General features: G+C 44.8%; 1 protein-coding gene across 5 annotated transcripts in view; it reads right to left on the reverse strand.

The window, feature by feature from the left end:
- Window positions 1-27,990, reverse strand: part of ARHGEF3 (Rho guanine nucleotide exchange factor 3) — a 306,250-nt gene that overhangs the window by 50,807 nt on the left and 227,453 nt on the right. The window contains exon 1 of one of the 5 annotated variants that reach the window (XM_040246417.1): window positions 16,117-16,372. The exons of 3 other annotated variants lie outside the window; for them this stretch is intronic. In XM_040246417.1, the coding sequence (XP_040102351.1) occupies window positions 16,117-16,212 (96 nt within the window). In that variant the 5' untranslated portion in view covers window positions 16,213-16,372. Of the gene's footprint in view, window positions 1-10,439; window positions 10,584-16,116; window positions 16,373-27,990 lie in introns of those variants that run through there. One more of the 5 variants, XM_040246418.1, reaches the window with a different exon arrangement.

The following is a 27,990-nucleotide window of genomic DNA, read 5'->3' on the forward strand; positions in this document are numbered from 1 at the left end:
AAATAATTTAGTAAAATACGGGACTCTCCAAGAGCTGAGCCGGGCAGCAGCCTAGGTTACGAACAAAGTTTCTTAGCAGTGCCAGTAAAATAAAACAGAACCACTGTTTCAGACACCCTATTTTTGGCTAAGGTTTCACTCCTCAATTACTTTCAAAGTTATTCGTTTCAGTCAACATTATAGGGGTAAGTCAACATTTGTCCTGGCAGCAAGCCCAATTTTGTTATTTTATTAGTCTGCTACTACTTAAATTGGCCCATGATTAAACACATCTAATAAATAGCCCCAGAAGACTGGAGTTTAGCAGAAAACCACATTCAAGTTCTCTTACACAGGATGTTACTATTATTTAACCTTGGGCAGAAGGAGACACGCACACCTTCACCTCGATAGGTTCCTTTAAGCGAACGCCAGCCCACTGCCTGAAACTCACTTTGGTCATGCCCAGACATGGCACTGCAGACCTTCAGAGAAAGAGGAAGCTAAATATTTAGCTCTCTCTGCGGTCCCTGGCTCAACATATGCCTTCTGATCATCAAGCAGAGCCCTGACTCTGTCAAGGAGAAAGGGCCAGATGTTTAGAGCTGAAGCACTTTATGAGTCTGACCTGGAACAGTGTGAGAGCTGCCGGCAGACTTGAGCCTCTGTGGCCCTTACAGGGAAGCAAACCTTAGGCACAGATGTTTTCTCTTGATTGGTGTCAGGTTATGTCTTTCTGCCAAGCAGGCCACAGAAGAAATGTGCCCACAGGTCTGGAAAATGGGGTCAGAGCCTCACATTACTGGTAGATGCCAACAAGTCACCCGGAGGTGACATGGTGACCTAATTACAGCCACAGGCCTGGAGGAAGGGCTCTGTGGTTCTGGGGTTTCAGTCAGTTGTTTCCTACTGACTTCTTGGAAGCCATGGGGTGGGATATAAATTCTGTATTTGTTTATCTCTGTAAAAGGGATTCCCTGGCTTCCCCTTGGGCTGGGTTGAAGGTGTAGGGGGAGAAGAATGCACCGGGATGCCAGCTCTGCTTCAGGGTTTGGAAACTGGTGTGTACAGACCTCAAGGGCACTTTAAGGACACTGGCTGAGGCTTCCTCTGTGTTTAAGAATAAGCAGAAAGCCTCTGCTGCAAGTGACAAAGTTCTTATCACTCTGGCACCCTAAATGATTCTTTGCAAAGGTTCTAAGGATAACATATAAACCGACCTATCTGGCCAGAGGACAATGTCCTGTGAACGCCATACCTTCTGACTTCAGGTCAACAATGTAACTTCCACAGGCTTGGTCTCATGCCTGTGAAGTGGGGGTGGCTCTCCTACCGACCCACAGGGTTGCACTTTCATTCATTCCCTGTAGCACTGGCCTCTTCCCTGCCCAGGGACAGAGCTGTCACTCCAGGTCACTGACACAGTCTCACCAATGACATGCCCTGCTCTCTGAGGACTTGGGCTGCTACGAGACCATATTTTGATTCCACATTCTTGCCTTCCCTTTCCTCCGGCAGTTTCATCATCTGCTTAGTCAAGCCCTGACTGGACACATCAAAACTGGGAGTGGTTTGGCAAGATCCAAGGCTACATCCAAGTAGAAAAAAACATCAGCCATGAAATCCCAAGATAAGAACCTGAGGGGCTGAAGGGCACCCAAGTAGGGTGGGTGGTCAAGTCTACAAGGAACTCCTCCCAGCCTACCCCTCCCCAGCCCACACTGCTGAACCGTGGGCTAGAAGAGCTGGCTTCCAATCTTGCCTGATCCCAGTACTATCTGGAATGAGGCAATGATAGGAATTTCGGGTGTTCAAGCCATGTCGGAGGTGCAAGGTAGAACTCCCAAAAACAACATGCTTCTTTTGGCTTCCAGAAAGCACCAGGCACAGATCCACTGATCTGTTCTCTCTCTCTCTCTCTCATCCTCCTGTCATCCCTTGAATCTCAGCATTATCTTAGCTTCCCAGAAGAGGAAAAAGAAGCACAGAGATGGAAAAGGATGCACAGATCGCAATCTCAGTGTCCCAAAGGAAGCACAGAGTGTTCCAGGCGAATGTGAGATGAGCAAACACGTCACAGGCAAGCAACGCTGACAGCCGGGTCTGCCATCTGACTGAAGACGAGGCTGGTGAGGGATCCTATATTCAGCTGCTAGGTGAAACCTAAAAGGAACATCCAACCAAGGGCCCTGGATCTGCAGGAAAAGAATGTGGACCCCCTCCTCTCACTGCCTGGTCAGTTTCTGTTCTGGATGCGAACAGCGATTTGGAGCAGTTTGCAAGCCTTGCAGAGGTGTGACTTCCAGAGAGAAACATAAAATGCAGTTACTGAGCTCCTTGGTAACCATACGCTGTCCCTCCGAGCACAATTTATCCCGTCAAACTGTTTGGTCCGTGTGCATCCTCCGCGGCACATGCCTCCACTTGGAACTGGGGAACACTGCACTTGGGTGTTACAGAACAGCCTGCTCTCAACTGGGAACAGGATACACTGAAATCTGATCCTTCAAAGTGGAGGAAGCTACCAGCCACACAGCCACCGGGGAGTGACTGAATTGGGAAAAAAGTTTCTTTTCTTAAAATTGAAAACGTTCCTGCTTTCGCTTTTAGCTGACATCTTACCACCCACCAAGCAATGGTTTATAGGAAAATAAGGTACAGGAAACTGTCAGGTAGGTAATCTATAACGGATTCGTATGGCCTCGCCACCGCTCCCACACTCCCCAAGCGCAGACGAATAGCTTCACAGTGTTATTCCTTCGGTGTGTGTGTGTGTGTCTGTGTGTGTGTCTGTGTGTGTGTGTCTGTGTGTGTCTGTATGTCTGTGTGTGTGTGTGTGTCTGTGTGTGTGTCTGTGTGTCTGTGTGTGTGCGTGTCTGTGTCTCTGTGTGTCTGTGTGTGTGTCTGTGTGTCTGTGTGTGTGTATGTATGTGTGATGAATAACTTCACAGTGTTATTCCTTGGGAGGGGTGTGTGTGTGTGTGTGTGTGTGTCTGTGTGTGTGCGTGTGTGTGTGTCTGTGTGTGTGCGTGTGTGTCTGTGTGTCTGTGTGTGTGTGTTGGTGCACACATGCAGAACACAAGACTGAACTTTGAGAGTCTTCCTTCTGTAGCACGTTTTTAATGACAGGAATTAAATCATGCCCACTAACAATGTATTTTTCCAAAGCCTCATAACAAACCCTGGCTCCCACTGCTGTACACTTGCAACCTTGGAACACAGTGATTATGTGTTATTTCCAACTCTCAGCAATTAATATGCAACCAGATGTATCATTATCCACAGTCTATTAAAATTCAGAAGACTGTGCATTTGAAAAAGACTGCATCACACTGACAAAGCAGGCAAAAACATCCAAACCCCAGCCCTGTACCCCAGTCACACATGGTTCATTTCAATTACAAAGACACATGAGGGCAAATGAATAAAAAAGGGCAGCTGACTTAAAAGAAGTAAATACAAATCTATGATTTGGTTGTTTAGTTTTGCCACTGGAGATTCAGTGGTAAGGGCTGCCAGTAAAAGTTTCTAGGAAAGACAAGGGCAGTTTTGTGGTAAAAGAAAAATGTTCTTTATTCCTGAAGTCAAGTGCTCCTGTGGCAGAAAGGGGCAAAGTTCCCATGGGCTTGCCAGCACTGGCCAGCTCTAGAGGGAAGGGCTCCTCCAGGAGACTGGTGAGGGTCTAAGCTGACAGATTCCTCCCAATCCCCAAGCACCCTCAGGGATGAGGGGAAGGCCATTCACCAGAAGATACTCCCTCTTTCTGCCCCATCACTTAGAGGTCAGTCTCTGGACCACTCCTGAATTTACAAAGCAGGTCTGTGCAGAGGGGTGGCAAGGGGCTGTCCCAGCCCAGCCAAGCCTCTAGAATTGCAGCTACGTAAACTACATGCTGCCAGGGCCCTGAGCGACCTACTGAGTTAGTTCAGTCACTCTGTGAGCTTCTAGCAATTTTCTAGAAACAGGGAAAAAGGTCGTTCCACCCCGACCCAGATGTAATTCTCTTCTGATTTTGTCAAGAGGAGAAGGAGAGGAAGAGGGTGGGAGGATTGCAAAATGGGTAAAGGGGGTCAGCTCTACCGTGATGGATGGAGATGAAACTTTTGTTGGCGACTATGCAGAAGTCAAAGAGCGTACACAGAAGTCAAAATATAATGTTGCACACATGAAACTTAGATAATGTTGTAAACCAACATAACCTCAATTTAAAACAAAAAGATACCTCAGGATTAAAATAATAAAGACAACAATAAAAATTAAAAAAAAAAAAAAAGAAGAAGAAGAAGAAGAGAAGGAAGCCCTGTGCAGCCAACGGGAGACCCTGGATGGGGAGGAGGAGGTACCAAGATCCATGGGGTCTCCTCTGGCCAGAGCCGGCACACGCAGTCACTCATCTGTGCCACACAGCAATCCCATCACTCCATTTTATAGAAGAGGAAGCAGGTGCTCAGAGAAGTGAGGTGACTTGCCCCAAGTCATACCCAGTAGTTATTGGCAGAGCTGAAATTCAAGTTCAGCTCTCGACTTGAAAGCTTTCCCAGACAGGATATGCAAATTTCTCTTACAATAACAACTACATTAATAGTAATAAATGGCTTCCCAGGTGGCTCAGCGGTAAGCCTGGCAATGGAGGAGACATGGGTTTGATCCCTGGGTTGGGAAGATCCCCTGGAGAAAGAAATGGCAACCCACTCCAGTATTCTTGCCTGGGAAATTCCATGGATAGAAGAGCCTGGTGGGCTACTGTTCACAGGGGCGGAAAGAGTGGGACACAACTGAGCACCCTGCAACAGTAATGATACCGACAGGCGATTTTGAGCCAGGCTTTGTCAAAGTATGTTCCATGCATGATTTCCTTGATTTCACTTACGTTAGTACTACTAATACACCCATTTCACAAACCAGGCAACTGAAGCTCAGAGGGGTTAAAAACTCTGCCTGAGGTCACAGAGCTGGTAGTGAGTGATAGAGCCAGGACTGAGCCCAAGGCTGCGACTCTCTGCAAGGCTTGATTTTAAACCACAGCACTGCTGTTTCCTAAGCCAAGGGTCAGGAGCCCTGAAGAAATCAAAGACTGTAGAGGCAGAAGGGACTAAGGGAAAGGGTGAAAAAGTAGGAACGTTGGTTCGACATCCAAGTCCTGAAATTCAGGAATCAGCACGCCTTTTGTGTGCTCCCCTCACATCTTAAGAGTGCCTGGCCAGGCACCCGGGTGCCAAGCTGGTGTTCAGGGCAGGCCAGGGGACTGGTGGGTAACATCAAGCACCAGGGGGCTCAACGGATGACCCCTCCCAGCACTGCCTCCCCTCCCCATTTGCCAAACTCCCCACCGAGGCTGCCACATTTCCAACCAGTGTTCCACTGATTGATAATCACTGCCAGTACTTTAGGGTTGTGAATGACCTCATCAAACTCAAGGAAAAATTCCTTGAGGGTCAAAGCATGCCCTTCTTTTCTTTAAACCCAGAAAGAAGAAAAAAAGAAAAAGCTAGCTAGAGTCTGGTCCCAACAAATATTTACTGACAATCAAACAGCACTGGGAGTCATTTTTAGTTGTCCAACTCTTTGCCAACTTCTAACAAACAACCTGTTTATAATTAAAGTGTGCTGTTAATGAATACAACATGAAAAACCCCCAAAGCAACCTAATCCTCCTCACCTTCCCTGGGTCTCCGTCTGTGGTCCAAACATGGGTGAGGTTCCCAGATGAAACGTGTCAGGTGGGGGCTGGCCTTTAGGGCAACAACACACCCCTCATCTCCCATGAGCAGGGTCCCTCTCTACCCAGAGCTCATACCACACCCTCTGTGGGACAGTTGTTATTGGAACACTAGAAAACCACACTAAACTTTTTCATCCTACCTGGCAGGGATAAATGTGAAACTTGCCAGTGTGCTTGGAACATCTTGTTTTTTCAAAAATAACGCCCAGTGCCAACTTGGATCCCTGGGAAACCGGGTGGACGTTTCTTAAAAGGAAGAAGTGACCTCCCAGCACATCACTTGATAGGGATGTTTATCCACAGCTCCTGCTCAACATATGGATGGGGAAAACAGATGCGGTTGTGGCTAATGGCCTGTGCAGCACTTGCTCTGTGGATGCCCCCAGCATGCCCCATTTCATCTCTACAACTCCCCTGGAAGTTCCCATTGTACAGATGAGGAAACTGAGGCTTGGAGGATGAGTCATTGTTGCAGGGTCTCTTGCTCACAAGTGGCCAAGTTTGGGATTCAAGTGCAGCTCAGTCTGACCTTCAAATCCAACTTTCTAACCATGACACTCGATGGCTGCCCCAAATTAAAATGTGATCTTGCTCCATCCCTTCCCTCGGGGTGAAGGGGAAAAGGAAGAAGAAAGGATGATTTTGGTTGGAACTTTGGAACTTTTACTTGAAGTTTTGAAAAGAAAAAGAAAAAAAAAAAGGTTTTTCTTCTTAGAATAGAAATCCAATTTCATTTTTTTTACTTGGCTAGCAACTAGTTCATAATAATTTTCTATGTCACATTCTAAGCCAGCTTTGATCTATTTAAAAATCTTAATACCTGAAATCCGGGTTCTATGCTTAAAGCCCAAGTTTCTAGTCTGTAAGTCACTGTACCCAAACTTGGAAATTTTTGTGGCAGAGTGCTAGTCCTAGAAAGGTCTCAAAACTCAACAATGCACTGTTTCCACCCCCTTGGTTTCATCACAGCAATTTTTTTTGCTCTATGTGCATGTCCCCTGAGCTATTACATAATGTTTCCTTACTCACTTTTTTCTTTTATTTAAGTAAATGTATTGTAAAAATCAACTCTATCGTTGTCTTAAACAGAAAATCACTATCAGCTGCCATAAATAGGAACTACTTTTTTAGAAAATGAACCCCCACTGTTAAATTTCTGTTACAGATGCTTGCCTGCCTGAGGCTTGTGCTTTGTTAAAAAGGGAAATTAGCAAGTGTCAGAGAGGCATTAAAGACACTAGCTCCAAAGGAACCTTTCTCTTCCACATAATGAGAAAGATCAGAAGGGAACTGGAAAGGGAAAGTGATTCAAAGCTGTTTTGTATCTTGTCTCCGGGTCACCTAGTCCTATATCATTTGAGCTACCACAAATGTTATGAAACCCATCTTCTGGGAAATAATGGTCTAACCCGGTCTACTCATTCAGCAACAAAGATGCTGAGGTTCCAAGAAGTTAAGCCTGCTAACACCCTGTTCCCAGCTGGTAGTGAAACTCTTCTAAGAACCAGCTTAGAAATAGTTGCTGCTGAAGAAATTCAGGTGAGCACTTAAGAGTCCTACAAAGCAAAGGTTTCTTGATATTGGGCCAGAACAGTGCTCATTCTTCTAAACTGTTACAGCCTGGGCACAAAACATTTGGAGACTGACAAGAGAAAATCAGGTATCTTTTCTGATGCTGTCTCCTTCAAAGCTCTCTGAAAAGGCTCCATCAAACAGCTGAGGCGAAGGCTAGGGCTCTTCACTATGCATCTGTGGTTGACACGTCATCTACCATCAATTTTTTCGCCTTCAGTCTATTTCCTTCTTCACAGTGGTTTCTCCACAGTGGTCTTCTGCAAGACCACACCCAGAAGCACCAAGCAGTCACCTACCAGCAAGGAGGATGGCTGCCGAGGTGTGAGAAAATGAACCAAGGCGGCCAAAACCTAACAGGATACAGATGGGTCACCCCCACCCCACCTCTGTGAAGTCAAAAATAAGAACACTCGTCTTCACCAGTGACCTTTAATTATCGTCCCTCTGTTTGCCGGGGGTCGTTCTTGACAAGCTTACATCACTGGGGGATTATGAAACGTTAGCACTGCAATATAAGATAATGTGCGTGAGGAGGGAGCTTGCACAGGCCTTGTGTCAGGGCCAGGAAGCACAGAGGGAAGCTTTATCACTCAGTCCCTTTGGCCATCCTGTCCAACTCCATCTCCCTCTGCCCAATGGCCTGTTCCCTTTTCCCCTCTGCAGCTTCTTCCTCTAGTAAGACTCCAAAGTTTCGAATCTGACAATGTATGGCAACTGGTAAACATTTAACTTTTTTTTTTTTTTTTTCAAGGTCCTGACATAAGCTCTCAGTTTTATCTAATTCAATCAGGTTGCCAGGTCTAGTGGTATCTATGGAAACAGTACCCTTGGGGGAATACTCTATTTGTTATTACCATTTAATTATCACTTCTGATGCAAATTACATCTGCAGAGCTCAGAAAGACATCATTTTAAGGGATGTCATCTACATGCAGAGAAGTTTGTGTCTCTTCTTTGTGGGCTTCCTGTTTATTCTAACAGGGATCTCACATTTCCTTCCCAGGTAGCTCAGATGGTAAAGAATCTGCCTGCAATGCAGGAGACCTGGGTTTGATCCCTGGGTTGGGAAGATCCCCTGGAGAAGAGAGTGGCTACCCATTCCAGTATTTTGTCTGGAGAATCCCCATGGACAGAGGAGCCTGGTGGGCTATAGTCCATGGGGTCGCAAAGAGTCAGGCATGACTGAGTGACTAAGCACAAGCCCAAGCCTTGCACTTGGACCTGTAGGAGTTCAGGCCAAGGGAAGGGCCCACAAGTCCACCAGCCCCCAGCTGAGGCATGCAGTGTTCAGGTTAAGTTTAATGTGGTTCACTCTGAACACGCCTAAAACAGTGCTGCTTACAACCAACCTCACTCAGGAACATGACTGGCTTAAGCCAACATTCTGGTGTGCCAAGAGGTTAAGGCTAGTCAAGGAGGGACCAGCATTTTAGGCTTGCCTCCTGATCTCTCTGAATCTCTGTTTCCAAGACAGGCCGTGCCTTGTGCAGGTCCCTAAGCTGGTGCACGGTTCAAAGGAGAGAGCGCACATGAAAACAACAGACTGCTATCAGAACACTCGGCACCACTGCTAGAGTGAGCACAATGAGACGGGAAGGGGGGTGCTCTGACCGAAAGGTCCCTTCCCCCACCTCCCTACACATGTGCACACATGTATAGTTACGTTGGTTATATCATCTATAGAACTATGCTCAACTTTCCGCCTCTCCAATTCTCTCAGGAACACTAGGGTATTTCTGTTTGCTAGTGTGGAATGGCTCAAATGATGTCACTGATCCCTGGCCCAGAGGCCATGGCACATGGAGCCATCTCCTTCTCAAAGGTCAGAGAGGTTGCTGGCTCTTCTGGCTGTTATAAGTAAGCAGGAAAGGGTGTTTGCCTGGAACCAGACGATCAGACTTAAAGCTTTCAGCTCTGCCAGTCCTGGCTGTGTGATCCTGGGGAAATTATTGAATCTCTCTGACTCATGGTATATTCTTATCTTTAAAATGAGGGTTATTATACTCAGGTGAGGCAAAGAATAAAAAAGTATTTTGAAACCTACAGAATGCATAAACATAAAACATGACCATTATTGCATATAACGTCATTATGAACAACTCTGGACACATAGCTTTATTCCCACAAGAGTTAGAATGCTGGGTGCAAAGATTAGAACCATTTTTGCCTTTTAATATGCACAGAAAAGTCTCCTTACCGCACACAGAAGTATTTTATTTCTCTGCAGCATCCCCAGCTTTGGCTTTTATCATGTCTTTAAAGTACTTGTGACATCAATTAGGTATGAAATAGTATCTTAAAATTATTTGCCTTTTCATTTCTACAATTTCTATTGGAGTGAACTTTTAAAATAACGTTACTTTTGTAATGTGAACTGCCTGTTATTATCTTCTTGCCCAATTGTCAATGGATATCTTGGAGTCTTCTTTTATATCTCCATGAATTATGTAGATTACAAAGATTAATCTTTTGTCTGTCATCTCTATTTCAAAAGTCTTTTTCAATGTTATCAGTCTACTCCTCTTCTCTAAAAAGTGCACTAAATATAAAAACAATCTTGTTTGTTGATATAACATCATATAGTGTCTTTAGGCTGGTCAGTACTCAAGAGGTCACTGAGGATGTCCAATGGAAACAAGCAAGGAAGAGAGTTTGGACGTTATGTCCCATTTGGAAAAGTTAGAGGAACCAGGATGTCTAGTCAGGAGAAGACAGGCATCTGGGGGAGGAGTGTGGTGTGGGTAGGTGTGTGTGCGAGTGTGAGCACACATTTGTGGAATAGGAGTAGACAGGGAGAGAGAAGATACTGACAGAGATAAACTGTCATTGTATAATATTCAGCTTGAGAAAGGAATGTTACAATTAAGAAAAGATTTTCTCATGATCCACAATGAACAAAGATGCAATGTATAGGCTTGGAAGGTTCCTGGAAGTGTTTGAACTGAGACTGAAAGGATCCCAGCAGTGGACGAGAACTGGGCTCCATGTTTTCAATAGGCCTTTCCCAAACACTCAGGTTCTCTAATTCAATGACCCTGGGTCATTTCCTAGAGGCTGGTTTTGTTTATTTGTTTCATAAATCCCCGGAAAAAAGCCTGTTTTGCTACTCCTTTCCTCCTCATCTTAAGAGCCAGAAAAATAAAACTTTAAAAAGTGAACTTACCGTTAAGGTTTCTGGTTTAGCTCCCATTAATTGAGTTGACTAAGAATCAGCTGCCTTCTTGCAAAAGGACACAATGACCCAAACACAGAAGGACCAGGCACAAGTGTTTCTAGACTTTAAAAGATCCGTTCTTTTTCTAGCCAAAGGTTTGGAGGCCTTTCTTGACTAATAGCCTCTTCTTAGCTAATAACCAGTGTCAAGTCATAAAAAATTGAAGGCATTAGAAACCACTGGCCTTTACTCCTAATAGTCCATGAGCCAACACAACAATGATAAATGGCCGTGCAATCACACCAATTTCCTCATTTTGTGTGAGCCGTGTACCCGTTACCGGAGCTGACAAATTATGGAAGGCAACTGTGTGCACACACCACAAACGAAGGAGCCCTTCCAAACACACACACACCATTAGTAACAATTACATGTACATAGGATTTTGTAAAATTCGCCTGTGATCAGTAACTTATTTTCATTTGGTTGTTATGAAAATAGTGGCACTGGTCCAGAATTTTACAAGCAATCACAAAGTATCTTAAGAAAATGACACAATTTGCAAATATCCAGATGGTGGTCAGAAGCTTCCAAGTTACTAGTTTATGTGGAAGGCTGGTGGTTAATGCAGATAAGCAAAATGACTAATTGCAGAACTAACAGTGTCACCTCCACAGTGCTGAGCATGCGGAATTCTGCCAAAGACTAGCTCCGTGGTCTTGAGAAACACAAAACGGAAGTTACCAGAGCCCTCCCAAGTGAAGGTTTGTAAAACTCACTCCTGTGGGTCGTGGCCACTCTATGATGTGGCTTCCAGGCGCACTCACTAATGGTGGGGTCTCCCTTCCAGGCACTCAGAGAAAAAATGGGCCTTTGACCATGAGGCAATTTGCTCTGGCAGGCATGCTCACCCTTCATGTGTTATGTGGTGAGGAGACTGGCGATTTAGTCATTTAGAGGCAATATGATGTGGTTGGGAAAGTACAGACTTTGGGGTCAGACTGGGGTATGAATACTGGCTCCTCCAGCTACCGGCTCAGCCATCCTGGAAGGGCCACTACCCAGCTCTGAGCCTCAGTTTCTTCTAAAATAAAAGTGGGGGGGCAGTTACAACAACCTCATTGGATCATTGTAAGGATGCTTAGAGGACTTACAGTCAGACCCCTGTTGCACGGCTGTGCATAAAACAGCATTTGGGGAATAAGGATGGTGATCATGTTTCTTAAAATTGTTTTAGGAAATTTTCTGTGATGCAGAGGTCTTGATGATGATGCTGTTTATGGGGCACTTCCCATGTGCTTAGCCCTGTACATGAATCATCTCATTATGGTAGCGCCATCATCATGCCTGTTTTACAGCTGTGGGAACTGGGGCTGAGAAAAGCACAGGAGACTGTCCAAGGCCACATCACCAGCAGGTAGTGGAGATGGCACTGGGACCTGGACAGTCTTATTCCAGAGTTGATGCCCTGAACAGCCTCAAATGTACATATCAGCATATTTTTTCTCTAATAAACCTACTCCTAGTTCACAGGCATCTTGGAAGACCAGGATCCCCAAGATACCAATCCCCAAGAGAACCATGGCCGATGACTATACTAGGCTCCTGCCAGCAAGTCAGAGACCTTCACTGTCCATGAGGCTCCCATCCAGAACCATCTGAGGTTGCACGATTCATGGAGTCTAATTAATCACCTGATGAAATCAAGATTCCAACTGCAATAACTCCTTGGAGCTATTTCCATGTAGTTGGCTGTATAAATGGTCAGCTCAACACTGTATGATACAAATTCCAAGAAATGTATAAATCACTAGAATCCAGCTCACCCCCTTAGCTCTCCAGCTGGCATGTAAGGAACACAGCTCCAGATGCATATATTTCAAATACACCTGTGGACTGACTGGGGGCATAAATTATGGTGGGGCACAGAGTTTACCTTGCCCTTTAAAACAGAAACTTTAAAGGTACCTCCTCAGTTAATAAAGTGCTCAAGATTATGTACCCAGAAGAATGTGTTTTAAAGCACTTTACATGGCTTTTGTTTTGCATCCCCCTTTTTTCTTCACAGAGGTAAACATCCTTAGATGCCACAGGATACACTGGTATTAAAACCTAGACTGAATCCATCAGGAAACCTGGCACTGGGTCTTGGCTTAACTGCTGGTTTGCTCAGTGGATTTCTGCAAGTCACTTCCCCTCAGTGTCTTTATGCATAAAGTGAGCAGAGCAATACTTGCTTTATGTTACTCTTACAACATGGTTGGGTTCTCAAACAAGACATTAAATGTGGTACTTAGAATAGAATTCCATCATTTCTAGGTCATTCCAAGGTTCCACATAAAGTTACTGGCTGAGTCAAAGTTAGAACAAAGGGACAAGTCAGGGACATATACAAGAGAGACAAAAGCAATGACTATAAACATCACTAACTAAATATGGCCTAAACTAGATCGACATCTGAGACAGTGAATCTTAAAACCAAAAGTAAGCTGTTCATCATATTGTCAGATATATTCTTAGAAAGAAAATAACAGAGTCACCACTTTGTATTTTCATTAAATGGACTCCCAAACACCTAAAACCTTCTCACCAGGCTCCAGCTTCCTTAGCCAACATATACACGCGTTTGAGCTTTCTTTCCTGAAAAGCAAACCTCCCCATGGGAAAACAGTGACTTCTGACTTAGGATCAGTGTAATTCATTAGGACTAACAACTTTTCTTTGAGTGACTTAATCAGGTATTCAGAGCACTTAATAATACCTAGAAAAATCAGTTCCTCCTGGCATGAGAAGTACCCATTAAATATATATATATATAAAGATCAATGGAACAAAGTTGCATTGAGTCAGAAGAAATAAGCTTAACGATGCTCATGTGATACTGTTTCTCCATCAAAGTCTAGTGCTACTGGACTAAGATGAACTAAGCTCCTTAGATTTCATGGTTAATGATTAGAGCTGGGAGGATCAAGTTGGTTGTCATATTAAAATTAAACATCTGCAACCAAACTCATATACCTGTGTCATAAGAAATACTAGATTAAGGAGCCACATTTTATTAATAGCATAATCCATGCAGAATAATTTTAATATTTAAAATAGATAATTTAAAGAAGATAAATATTTAAACTATATCATTTTTCTCTATCACTGAAAACTATCATTGAAATAAAAAATGTACAAAGCATTTAATCCCGAGTAGAAATTTTGTTATGATGTGTTTTCAAGAAAATGTCTGTTTTTTTACTCATGGTATCAAATGCACATTAGTGACACCCGCCCCTTCCCCATGAGCCTTGCCCAGCACACTTGCTGCAAGAATAGGAACAAATGCTAGAAGGCACTTGCCCGTGCATCACTGTGTGCCCACTGTCTTCCTCACGGCAAATTCTGAAGGAACAGTCATTATGTGCTAAAGGGCACAGGTGCTTTGCTTCAGCTACCCCTGAAGGTTGAAAAGGACTTTGGATTGGCCAATCCTTTTCAGCAAAACCACCTTCTTTCCACAAAGAAAATGATCCTGAAAAACTACCTGTATTGGAACCAACAGTCCATACCTAGCTTATAAACAAGGATATAATCATGTTTTTCAAAAGACCAACTAGCATATGCTGTTTTTTAAACACAAATGCTGACGACACCTGCTGGTAGCAAATATATTTTAATTAACTGCCTGTGGAGAAGTGAGGCCTGCAAAGGAGGGCTGTCTTCTGAGCTGATATTGAAACAGAAAACAAGCCCCCACATCACTTAGGTTTCTTTTTCTAACTCTGCCTATTGCCATTATCAGGAAGCGAAATGCCAGATTAATGAAGCTAGGGGATGTCCTGGATTTGCCTCCTTGGAGTATATAGTATACAAGATACTTCTACTCTGATTTAACCACTAGGGGGAAAATCCTAAATAGTGATACCTGAAAAATATTACCAACTATTTAAAAAATTGTTCCTCTCCCACCCTTATTCCTATACCAGAACATCCCCATAAAAGGAAATTAAGTCACATTTCACAATCTGGATCCAGCTAGCATGAAGAAAATTAGTATTTGACTTCTGGTGATACACTTCTCATATCACATTTGTGAGATACAGATATATATATATTTTAATAAATAAGAAAAGAATAAGAAAAAATGAAGCATGTGGGTTTTACACCTACACCTTTAGTCAAACTGTACAAAAATATAGGACTAAGTGATAGCAGGAAAGGACCAGAGTCTAGAGCTATCCTCATTATTCTTTTCTTTGACTCAATTCGATTTACTAATTACACTCGGTTATGCTTTGCTTCCTTCCAAAAGGAATTTGAGCAGACATTAGCTTCACTGTCCCTACATTCATTAAATTGTGAAGTTCCCACTGAAAAGATCATATATCTATTCTAAGCCTGCACAACCTGAATTCTGTGCAGTTGCTGTCCTGTCAAAACTTCAGTAAGAGCCCAAACACTACTAAGACCATCACACTTCCACAGCTGCTGGGAACAAAAGCCCTTTGTGAAAATATACAAGTGAACTGAGGTGTGGGACAGGGGTGAGAATTTAGTCTCTACTCAACTTATAGAAAGCTGATTACAACCTGAAACTGTTTATAGAGTTGTGTCAGTGTGGAGCAGCTCTTGTTAGAGGCAATGAATCTTTGATACTGTTCTCCCAAATATACATAATTCGGTGAACCAACTGCACACAGCTAAGCAAACCCAAGGGTGGCAGGTGGGTGGACCCCCAAAAGCACTGTGACAAGGCCGGAAGCACCCCTTCCCCCAGACTTTCCCCCTCATGGTGGGGGCAGAGTGGAGATCTCCCAGAAACACATCAGCGGAAATGATGATCTGGGTCCTGTGGATCCCACTACAGCTTAGTCACAGCAAAAGTGCAGTCTAATGAAAGCAACTGTATTCCCCAGGACCCTCAAAGAAAGAAAGAGACACTTTCTCCTCCACCTGAATCCAACCTTTAAGGCCAGTGAGCTCTTTGCCAGAGATAAAACACACAGGAGGAAAAGGCAGACTAAACACCAGCCAGGAGGACTCCCTCACCTCACCCTCCTGGTACAGGAGAGTTACCAGAAGGAAAAATGCTTCCAGTCTTCCAAGACAGCTTCCCACTGCCCCAGGGAATTTAATTCATTTTCAGAAGCCACATGTGACACATTCAAATTACTCATTTAGCTCCCAGACCCCCAACTGAATGACTCCCACTGGCCACAGGGACAAGCAGAGGTGCTGTGTCCTGTCTTTGCTGCCAAACAGCTGCAAGTCCAAGCCTGACAGGTGAGAGGTCCCAAGGGGTCCTCAAGAATGTTCCCCGGCCCTCCCCCAAACCTCCTGCAAGAGGAAACCTGTGCTTTTAAAAGGGTAGCTCTTCCCTGACGACCGAGCCCATTGATGCAGTATGAGAAAGTCCCTCTGTGGAGAGGATCCACATTCTGTGAGCCCTGCAGGATGCAAGAGAGAGGCAAGGGCAGAGATGGGGACAGAGGAGGTGGCATTCTCCACAGAGAGGGGGTGGAAGGGAGGCAATGAGATAAAGACAAGAGTTAGAGATGAAGACAGGGAGACAGAGTGTATGAGAGATGGAGAGAGAGAGAGAAAGAGGAACACACAGAGTGAGAGATGGGAAACAGAGACACAGAGAGGGAGTGGAAAGAGTAAGAGATGCCCAGAGAGGTCCAGGTGGAGGCCCTACCTCGGCGTCCTTGGCTGGACTGCTGGCCGGGGGTACCTCCAGGCTACAGTTCGCTCTCTTGACCGTGAGGTAGAAGGGGTAATCCTTGGCTACCATGGCGGCTGCCGGGCCTGCCCGTTGGGATGTCACCACTGATCCGATAAGACCACAAAACTCCCCGGCGAAAGGGGGTCCCAGCTCCACGGTGCTGGCGGCGGCGGCGGCGGCGGCTACAGAGACTGACAGCCGGCTTCTTTAGCCTAGCTCCAACAGACTCAGGCGCACAGGCTAGAAGGGGGCGGGGCCTAGACAAAGCCCGCCTGTCTTGGGCGGGGAGTGGGCGGGGCCTCTCCAGGGCCCGCCCCGACCCCTACACGTCCTGCGAGCGCTCAGGTGCCGCCCCGCGGAAGCCGTCTCCCGAGCAGCGAGGGTATCTGGCCGCTGGACCCTTCCTCCCGCAGGCCTCGAAGTCGGGGCCCCGCAGCTTAAGTGTCAGGTCCGCTCGGGCTCCCTGGCCCTCGTTGGGTGGAAGAGGCAGCGGACAGAATGGAGGCTGGGGCGAAGCCGGGAGGAGGCAAGCGGCCTTGGGGGAAAGTAAGCTCTTTAAAAGCCCATATTAAGAAGAAGCGGTATTCTGCCTCGCCTTACTCATAGCCAGTCTCTCCATATACATATATATGGAGTATATGTATATGTCATTGGAGTGTAATCTACAAAGAGTAAAATGCTCCCATTTTACTGTACCGTTAATTGAGTCTTAATAAATGTAAACACTAGAATAACCACCTCCATAATCAGGACACAAAACCTTTCCATCACTTCCAAAAAGTATCCTAGAGCCCTGTCCTCTGCACCCACTTTTAAGTATGAAGAGGCTGGTAAGAGGCTGCCTGCCACTCACAAGAGGAATCTGACGGGGTGTGTCCAGACAAAGCTGTCCAGTGATGAGCTGACACTACTGGAGTGGGTTGCCATTTCCTTCTCCATGGGATCCTCCTGGTCTAGGGATCAAACCAGCATCTCCTGCACCGCAGACAGATTCTTTACCACTGAGTCACCAGGGAAGCAACATCCACCATTAGGGAGTGCTTAAATAAACTCTCATCACTGTGGAACACCACTCAGTTGCAGTCATTTTGAAGATGGGCCTGTGGGTGCAGCATGGAACGATCTCCAAGGTATCAGCTTCAATTAAAAAAAAACTATTGCAGAGTAAGCAGTATAATACTATTTGTGTTAAAAAAAAATCTACAAATGAATACCATATATTTTCTATAGAGAAATGTAGGTAAATACCATTGAAAACCATTTGGAAGTAACCACAGCAAATTTTTGGTGGCCCAGATGGTAAAGAATCTGCCTGCAATGCGGGAGACCTGGGTTCAATCCCTGGGTTGGGAAGATCCCCTGGAGGAGGGCATGCCAATCCACTCCAGTATTCTTGCCTGGAGAATCCCCATGGACAGAGGTGCTTGGTGGGTTACAGTCCATGGGGTCGCAAAGAAGTTGTACACGATTGAACGACTAAGCACAGCACAGTAAATTTTTATGGGGCTGAAAGGAGGCAGCCAGTTTCAGGGGAATTAAAGGTAGTGTACAAAGGAGAACTTCACATTTATAGCAAATATGTTCTTAAAATTTTTACATGAATTGTTACTTGGGAAATTAGAAATTAATTTTTAAAATATTAAAATGATCATTATCTCAAAAGTTATTTTGTAGACTGCACTGTTGAGTGTTCTTCCCCTCCTATCAAAGTCATGGTCACAGCAGGTGGGGGTCTATTCTTCTGACATCTTAGGTGTGCAGGAGGTGGTGGGAAGGGAAATATCCAGTCCCTGCTTAAGTGCTCTCTGCTCCGGCTGAGCCCCCAATCCAGCAATTCCCAGTTTCCAGGCAGGAAACCTCATGGTATACAGCCCTTTCATCCCAGGTACCAAGCCCACATGCTGGCACTAAGTGTGCCTGCTTTCCTGCCCAGCCAGTGTGGACAAACTGCCTTCAGAAGCAAAGAGAATCTGGCCCAGTTCTGCCAGTCTCGCTCTTGCCAGCCATGTAGAGGAAGCTGTTGAACGAGTGGGGTTCAACTGACATTGAAGAGAGCACCTGACTTTTCTTCCTCCTTGAATATATACCCTAAAGCAGTAGGAAAGGAGGGGTTGAAAAGGAGGTTTGGAATGGGAAAGAGTACCTCAGGACTACTAATCTTTCTCCTACCTGTATTCTTGAACACAGCTTTGTCCTTTTAGCCTGAACAGTGCTGATGGAGAGCTTCATAGATGCTCACTGCAAGTCCGGTCAAGTTTGAGGTGGGGAGTGAGGGGCAGCCCTGTATCCAAGGGCAACCAACCAAAGCAGCCCCTGATTAATCCTGCCACCAAGAGTCTCACACAGGGCTCCTCTGGCTGCCAAGGATTTGAGCTGAAGCTTGCTCCTCATTCCCTTTCCCTCCCTGATTCTCTGGCCCCTGCAGGCCCACCGCCTCAACTAGGCAGGTGGCTCTGGCCAGTAAATTGTCCCTTCATAGATGGGCTTTGAACCCTGGCGGAGCTGGCTTGGCATTGACTTCCCATTGGGAGTGTACAGCCAGCATTTGGTGAAGAAGAGAGTGACTCTGGTAAATTATGCCAGGCCTGGGGCTGGACTACTCAGTGCAGGATTCTCAGGACCAAGGAGGAAGTCTGCGTAATGTAAATCTGCATGTGTGTGCTAAAGTTGCTTCACTTGTTTCCAACTCTTCGCAACCCTGTGGACTGTATAACCTGCCAGGCTCTTCTGTCCATGGGATTTCTGAGGCAAGAATACTGGAGTGGGTTGCCATGCCCTCCTCCAGGGGATCTTCCCAAACCAGGGATCGAACCTATGTCTCTTATGTCTCCAGCATTGGCAGGCAAGTTCTTTACCACTAGTGCCAGCTGGGAAGCACAGTGTAGTAATAAATCAACCCTAAGGAAGAGAGGGGACTTTAACCTCAACTACAAGTGTCGTAGAGCAAAGAATAATAAAAATGCTTGATGAAAAGGCTGCCATATCCACTTGTTCTTAAAACTTTTTTTGCCCCTCTTCAAAGAATGGAACCATAAAAAGCAATCAATATACATGGTACAATATATGAGCAGCAAACTTATGTTTTTCCCATTGTCTATGCTAGGCAGAGGTAAAGAAAGAGGAAGAGAGAGAGAGAGATTGCTAATGGCCAGTAACAATTTAAATAAGTGTGAAAGGGAAAAATGGGTATCTGGATTTCCTTTGGGTGGTCTGATGCTTCCAAGCCTCTCACAGCTTGAGTGTCTCACCACCATAAATAACATTTTGATAGTTAAAGACATATATTTTTGGTATAATGAGGCCTATAAACTGAAACCAGCAATTTTGGGTATATGCAAGGCAGGGATGTGGTCCCTGAGACACTCAGAGGCTTTTCAAGGGTATTGTTGAGTCCATGCAATTTCCACTTTCAGAGCCTCCCCCGTGTGTGCCTGATGCGCTGCTCCAGCATCAGCAGATGTGGTGTTTGGGCAATCTGCCCAGTATTCCAACCGGAAGTGTCTATGGTCGAAGCCTTGGTCAGAAAGTAGGCTGCTCTAAAGGAGGGTTCCCAAGCACACCCCCGAAGCTGGTGTCACAGTGGAGAGAAGTCAGTCCAACTCTGCAGTGCTGCCCAGCTGAGTGGCCCCAGGAGCCCAGCATTCCCCATTCTGCCTGTGTGTGTGTTTATGGGCTTAAGAACAACACTGCCTGAACAGTCAGCTTTACTCAAAGCAACGGCACAAAGTGCCTTTCAGAACTCGCCTTCGGCACAACCCGTTATAATCCTGTAAAATGCTTCACAGCCAGGCAGTGTTCCTTGCTAGCCAGAAGCCTGGAGACTGGAATAAAGAAGTCTGTTCTGCACTTCCAGGAACGGTGCCAAGAGCAGAGCCTGTATTCTCGCCTGGGCTGAGCAGGGCACGTTTGTGCTGCTGATGGAGTGGTGGGCTTCTACCCACAAGCCCGGCACTGGTTGTTAGCTCCTTTTAGACGAGCAGACAGCCAGGCATGACTGGGAGGCCATCAATCAGCTCCCCAAATCCCACTGCCAAGACTGTGAGTGGAACAGGCCCAGCATGAGGCTAAAACTTCACAAGTTAAAGTGGTTGTGACAGTCTTCTCAGCCAATGGGACAACATTATATTGTCGTTGTCCTGACAGCATTATACTTATAATATCTTCCACCCATTCCTGAATCTCTACAGCAGAAAGGTGAGTAATACACACCTGCTCAAGAAATATAGCTGAGTTTGAAACACGGCCTTTCACCTGTAACCTCTGCTGTGAGGTGTGCATTTGTAGAAGGAGTGCAAGTGAGAGTAGCAGATGTCTCAAAGCCTAGCCTTCAAACACAATGCACCTCTGTCTGCTTCCTTGGCATCTGGAGCCATCTCGTCTACCTGTGCTAATCTGACACAGTTGTGTATGTACATGTTGGACACACATGTGTACCAACCCCCTGGCTCCCCTTCTGTTTGGGGGACATTCCCAGCTAATGACCAAGTTCCTTCTCCTCTCAGTAACTTCAGTCTCGATGGGAGAGGGTAGTTAAAACCCTGAAGAAGTTCTTGTAGTGAATTCTGAGAGATCAGAAGTGTGGTTTACTGCCAGACAGGTAAAAATGGCACAAATCAAGTACTGATAATATCTAAAATCATCTAAAACCTCTCCCTTTGCCTGGGGATATGTCCACTGGCTCCAGGCTAGATTTACGAATGTACATACCTGGATATTCTAAAGCTGGAAGACTTCATTCTTGCCTTCTCTCATAGATCTCATTTTCTAAAATAAGTCTGAAAAACTGGTTAAGTGACAGCATCTCCTTATCCCAGTAATGAGCTTATCTTGTGACTTATTAGCTATAATCTAAAAACAACCAAGATTTTTTGTTTAAAAACAAAGAATACTATGTGTCATGCTCTGATATAACACAGACAGGTACAATCATTATAGCAGTGATTCCCAAAGGGGTATGATTTTCTTCCCTGGGTGACATTTGGCAATGTCTAGATGTTTTAGACAGAGAAGGCAATGGCAACCCACTCCAGTACTCTTGCCTGGAAAATCCCATGGACGGAGGAGCCTGGTAGGCTGGAGTCCATGGGATTGCTAGGAGTCGGACATGACTGAGCGACTTCACTTTCACTTTTCACTTTCATGCATTGGAGAAGGAAATGGCAACTCACTCCAGTGTTCTTGCCTGGAGAATCCCAGGGATGGGATAGGCTGCCGTCTCTGGAGTCGCACAGAGTCGGATACGACTGAAGCGACTTAGTAGCAGATGTTTTAGATAGTCACTGGGGGAAGGAGCTAGTGTCATTTAATGGGTAGAGGACCAGGATGCTGGTAAACATCCTATAATGCACAGGACACCCCACCTCCGCCCCACCCCACCCCAAACCAAAGAATTAACGGGTTCAAAATGCTTATAATGTCACAGTTGACAGAACCTACATTAAACAGGAGAGCTGAAACACAGCATCAGAGCCAGGACAACCTGTTGGTTTTGACCTCAAGGATATTTTCACTTTAGACCGTGATCATTGGTTGATGTCAAATGTCAGTTTAGGCACAGTGGAGCTGCAAACAAAATGTGTGCCAAGAAGCCTTAGAATCTTCCCTTCATGCCCATACCTGACCCTTAATAGAATAACAGACTTCATAAAGCACGAAAGGAGAAAAGGATAAAGAAGAACATGAGTAAGGAGGGAAAGGAAGAGAAAATTATCTTAACCTGTTTAAGATATGAAAATGTACTTGAAAATACTGGTGAAAATGAACAGACAATTTAAGAAGAACTTGGAAAGGGGGAAGAAATGTTTCTAGCTTGTTTTTCCTAGGACAAACTTTCAGTTCAGTTCAGTTGCTCAGTTGTGTCCAACTCTTTGCGACCACATGGAATGCAGCACGCCAGGCCTCCCTGTCCATCACCAACTCCCGGAGTTTACGCAATCTCATGTCCATTGAGTTGGTGATGCTATCCAACCACCTCACCCTCTGTCATCCCCTTCTCCTCCTGCCTTCAATCTTTCCCAGCATCAGGGTCTTTTCAAATGAGTCAGCTCTTCACATCAGGCAGCCAAAGTATTGGAGTCTCAGCTTCAACATCAGTCCTTCCAATGAACACCCAGGACTGATCTCCTTTAGGATGGACTGGTTGGATCTTCTTGCAGTCCAAGGGACTCTCAAGAGTCTTCTCCAACACCACAGTTCAAAAGCATCACTTCTTCAGCACTCAGCTTTCTTTATAGTCAAACTTTATAGGACAAACTTTACCAGCATATTTAATTATTTTAGGTGGCAGAAATGCAAATGTGGTGATAAAAACCCCAAAGGGTATGGCTTACTGTGTTGGCGATACATAGCACAGCCTGTGCAGTCAGAGACCTGTCCTCACTCAAGGTTTTGCAATAAGAATGCTAATTTTTCAATCTGAGCTGATTACTATCAGCAGGCTTGCTTTGCTTATAGAATTTAAGCCAATTGTTAGAATACCTTTTGTACACTGAACTTTATGGAGAGCCTGCATTTAGTTGAAACTATCTCATTTTTATTTTTATTTTATTCATATTTTTGACCAAAAATTTAATAAACTTTTTAAATTCCAAAACTACTTATTCTCTTTAGACTACAGCAATGTATGCATCAGTAGGGGTTTTTTTTGTTGTTTGTTTGTTTTTTTAATACTAACCACTGCATGGAGAAACTGGAATCTAAAATGTATCAATTCTAGCTTTGGATAGTGGAAATGTTTTATTTTCCATCAACTACAAACTCAGCATCAAAGTACCGTATTTCATCAAACCTAAGATGCCAAAGACTGAAATATGTTCTATTATCTTATGTACAGCTAAGAAAGAAAATAAAAGTTGCCAATTCCATTATAACACGAAATGGGAGGTGGGAGGGAGATTCAAGAGGGAGGGGACATATGTATACTCCTATGTTTAATTCATGTTGATGTATGACAGAAATCAAACCAATACTGTAATCAATTAAAAATAAATACTTTTTAAAATGAAAAAAAATTATAACATATGATCAATTGTAAGACATATCCCAATTCCAGAGAAGTTAAAAATGTGGGGAAAGTGTGGATAACAATGAAATATAGCACTATTCATATCTTCTGGCCAGGATTTGAAAACCTACACATTTATAGAAATGTGAATTGTGAGGATTTAGGGACAATAATTCCAGAGACCACGTGCAGTGAAATCAACTGAGAAACTTACCAAATCCAGATTCCTGGGCCCTGCTTTGGATTAACTGAACTGGACTCTTTAGTAGTGGACTCGAGAAATTTGAATTTTTGATAAACTCTCTTCAAGACAGCATGAGTTAGAATTATCAGGAGACCACAGATCCTTGATGCTCAGGGGCAACGAGCCCACTGGCTGTAGTATCGCAATCCAGAACAGGCACAGAGAGCGCTGCTTTTTTGCTCAGGCTGTGCTGAGGAACAAGACACACTGCACAGCCCACTGAAAACATATGGGTGCATCAGGGCCACAGCAAGAAATATGCAACTCCACACTCCCGGTAAACCACCAACTAAGCCACCCACCAGGAGATGGGTTCTGGCTCTTGGGACTTTGATTTACAGTCTCGTATCCAAAAGTTCCAGCTAAAACCATGCTTATCTCTTCATAGCCAAGGGGCATGACTGCATTTACATTTTTTAAAAATTAGCGGCAGCACTACAGAATGGGAGGAGGGCGGTTGGCTTGAGATGTTTACTTCAAAGAGCCCCTGGGGTTTATGGTGGGGGTGGTGAGGGGACAGTGGTGTGAGGAGAAGACCTTAATTACAGAACGAGTTTAACCAGCACAGACAGACTCTGGGACTCCTAGCAAGTCTGGTTCTCACTCATCTGGTGGGAGCGGAAGTCAGCTGCTGTGTGGTAGAAAGCAGCTCATTAGCTGAAAGTGTTTCTCGTGCTGTGGGCATCCCATAACACTCCAGGGGGATTCGAGGGTGTTGGTTAAGTGAGTTGAGGTACAGGAGCTTCTGAATTTTTCCATCTTACACCCAAAACCAAGCTCAGAAAACACAGGCCCCACATGCCTGCAATTTGGACGGAACCCAAAGCCTGTGCAACAGAAGGCTGAAGAAAAGCACCAGCTTCTAGTTCACCAGCTTTTATCAGTGCATGATCATTTAGTTCTTTGGCAGGATAAGAACCACCAACCAGATTGTTTCCTGGCTAATTCCTCTCCTCTAAGACACTCCTCAATCCCTCAGCAAGGGGGACCTCTACTTTGTACCCCCATAGTGCTGAGTAAAAGTGAAACTGTTAGTCACTGAGTTGTGTGCAACTCTTTGGGAGCCCATGGACTGTAGTCCGCCAGGCTCCTCTGTCCATGGAATTCTCCAGGCACAATACTGGAGTGGATTGTCATTCCCTTCTCCCGGGGATCTTTCTGACCCAGGGATCAAACCTGGGTCCCCTGCACTGCAGGCATGGGCCCCCAGGGAAGCCCACTGCACTGATTACCTCTCCCTAATATTCATCCTGCTCATAATGACTGACTCAGCATGTCTCTACCTACAAAGGCACAGGGACCATAACTCTCTCAATCACCGCAACAGCTCTAGCTCCTTCGATCATTCTGGCTGGTGCATGGTAGAAGGATCCATCTTTGTTGAAATAAAAATTAAATTGAAATTAAATTAAATGGAAAAATTAAGTAGAACATGTCATACAGAAGGTAAATTCAGAGACTGTGCAATGAGGAAAGCTGTCTAAAGTTTCTGAGATGGGGGACTTTTCCCAGGTGTCCCAGCGGTTAGGACTTCACTTTCCAATATAGGGGGTGTGGAGTTTGAGTGGCCAAAACCCCAAAACATGCAATAGAAGCAATATTGTAACAAAGTCAATGAAGACTTTAAAAATGGTCTACATAAAAAAAAAAAAAAAAAAACTTAAAAATTTTCTAAGACAAGACCAAGAAATCACATGCAGAATACCACCATGGGCTGTTAAAAGAAATTTTGAAAGGAGACATGAGTCCCTTAATAAGCTTCTTGAAGAGTCCCAAATTCACTGAAACTACTTGTAGAGATGGCATTTGCAGTGTAAGGCTACGGGAGCCCTGTTGGATATTACTGTGAGCTTTTGGTTCCCTCCAGCTTTTTACAGACACTCAGCAATTTACACTAATTTCTGAACAAGGTAGACTTGCCAGGGAGATTGAAACTCTAGTGGCAAAGAGATGTCAAATAGTTTGTTTTCAGAGATTCCTAGTGACAACCCCATCTTCCTTTTTCCTTCCCTCCAGTGTCTCTTCCCTTTCCTGTTCTAAGTGTCTGATTCCAGGTTAAACTCTCTATATATTTCTTTTTTCTTTTCAATTTGCCATGCTCATACCTAGTACTATTAATACAGAGACTTTGTTCTCTTGGTGGGGGGGGGGGGGCCTGGGAGGCTGACTTTCAATGGGAAAGGGAGATTTTTGCCGGTTGTTTCTGCAGGATCAAACATGGTTCTGGGCTAATGTTGCCAGGCTGATGTGAAATTATGAACTTGAAAACGTTTCGTCCGAGGGAGCCAATCAGAGAGGAAGGCAACTTCTCTGCCGGCTGCTCTGCTGACTGCTCTGCTTGTGCCCTCCCTGTCTGGGCCTCCTCACCTGGAGTCTGACAAGAGGCGCTTTGAGAGCTCACTCTGGCTTAGACACAGTGTGCGCTGAACAAAACTCATCTGTCTGGGTGTGGGAGGAAGGTAAGAGAGAATTAAAATGGTAAAGCCAACATCACGTGGCTTCCTCCTTGAACTGTAATAACCCAGTTGCTGCCTGCAGGCTCAGAAAAGCCATATGCAATGCGTAGGTACAAGGATTGCTCTGGTGCCAGGAAAATGCAGTAAGACATAACTTTTTATAAGGTAAGCAATGAATAAACACCCTGCAGGAACAAAACAGCCTTTAACATCTCTGAAATTGGCAGCCAGATAGATGCCTGAAACCTTGGTTCAGTGTATCCACAACACACAACAGATAAGACCACCTTCAACATTAAGTTATCTTCCAGAGGAAACAACAGCTGGGGAGGCCGAGTTTTTATGATTCTCAGCCTCTCAGGGCAGGAGGGGAATTCGACAATTCAGTCAGTATTTTCTTTGCCACAGCAAGTCCCATTTTAATACCTGTTAGAGGTTTCCCACATGTTGGGCAATTTTTCTAGAATGTCTTCAGAAGGAAAACATTCTACAGTCTGCCTTGGTTTCTGAAAGAGCTGTCTTTCTCCCTGGGCTGGGGGTGATTTTTTTTTTTTTTTTTGGTCTCATGGTATTATCAAGAAGATCTGAAACCACCACGCTTCACCTAGATTCTGCTGTTGTTATAAAAAGGCAGTTTGGGGTTACACTTCACCCTCAAAAATGTTAAGGGAAGTGCCTGTCACCAACAGTCAAAAATAAAAACGAAAACGATGCTGGCAGAGCTCAAAAACCAAAGGGGTCAGCATTTTGCTTCAGTTTCCTGTTCATAAAACTTTATAAAAACAACCCACCCATTAAAGAAAAAAAGCCCACAACAATAGCTCATTATTCTTTTCCTAAACGCTTGCCTCATGCCACTCTGAAATTAGGTGCCATCACGTTTCCTGAGTTATGGGCTCCAAACACCACATCCCTTTCCTCCCTTCCGTGCCCCCACCCCACCTGGCATCGTTCCTGAATTTAGACACTTCCCCACTTTAGGAGCTCAGCAGAGGCCAGTGTTGCCCCTCCTACCTGTCCAGAGGAGGCCAGGCATCTGCTCCAGCTGGAAGCAGGAATAACACAGGCTTCCTTCCCTCAAATTAATTTTCATTTCCTAAATAAGCTTTTAATATGGAAAGTGCAAAATTTCAAAGTGAAGGAAAAAAATTCCTCCAGACTGCTCCAGTAAACTGATAATTATAAATGCACTGCCTCCTGACATTAATTTTTGAAGAATAAGGTATTTCCCTTCCACCCTCCTTCTACAATAACAGTAGAACTTTATGGAATATGTAACACCCCATCCTTCAGTACCTGCGAGAACACAGGGGAATACAAGGTCTAGAATAAGAAGCCTGAATGCAAACACCAAGGTTTTCACTTGCTGACTATATGACTTTGGACTTTATTTAACCATGCCAAACCTCAGCTTGGACCATAAAGAAGGCTGAGCGTTGAAAAATTGATACTTTTGAACTCTGGTGTTGGAGAAGACTCTTGAGAGTCCCTTGGACTGCAAGAAGATCAAACTAGTCCATCCTAAAGGAAATCAATCTTGAATATCCATTGGAGGAACTGATGCTGAGGTGGAAGCTGCAATACTTTGGCCACCTGATGCGAAGAATGGACTCATTGGAAAAGACCCTGATGCTGGGAAAGATTGAAGGTGGGAAGAGAAGGGGATGACAGGGGGCTTGGTAGTTGGATGGAATCACTGACTCAATGGACATGAGTTTAAGCAAACTCCGGGAGATGGTAAAGGACAAGGAACCCGGGAGACGGTGAAGGACAAGGAACCCAGGCGTGCTGCAGTCCACAGGGTCGCAAAGACTTGGACACAACTGAGCGACTGAACAACAACAATAACTTCAGCTTAATCAACTGGAAAATGGGGATATGAGAGTTTAAAGGCTTTAATAAGATAAAATATATGCATGGGTGCTCAATTGAGTTCTACTCTTTGCGAGCTTGGGAAGATCCCCCAGAGAAGGAAATGACAAGCTACTTCACTATTCTTGCCTGGAAAATTCCATGGATGGAGGAGCCTGCTAAGTTACCATCCATGGGATTGCAGAGAGTCACACACAACTGAGCAACTTCACTTCACTTCACTTTGCGAACTCCTGGACTGCAGCCCATCAGACTCCTCTCTCCGTGGAATT

This window comes from Oryx dammah, unplaced genomic scaffold (genome assembly GCF_014754425.2).
Source record: "Oryx dammah isolate SB20612 unplaced genomic scaffold, SCBI_Odam_1.1 HiC_scaffold_9, whole genome shotgun sequence".
NCBI lineage: Eukaryota > Metazoa > Chordata > Mammalia > Artiodactyla > Bovidae > Oryx > Oryx dammah.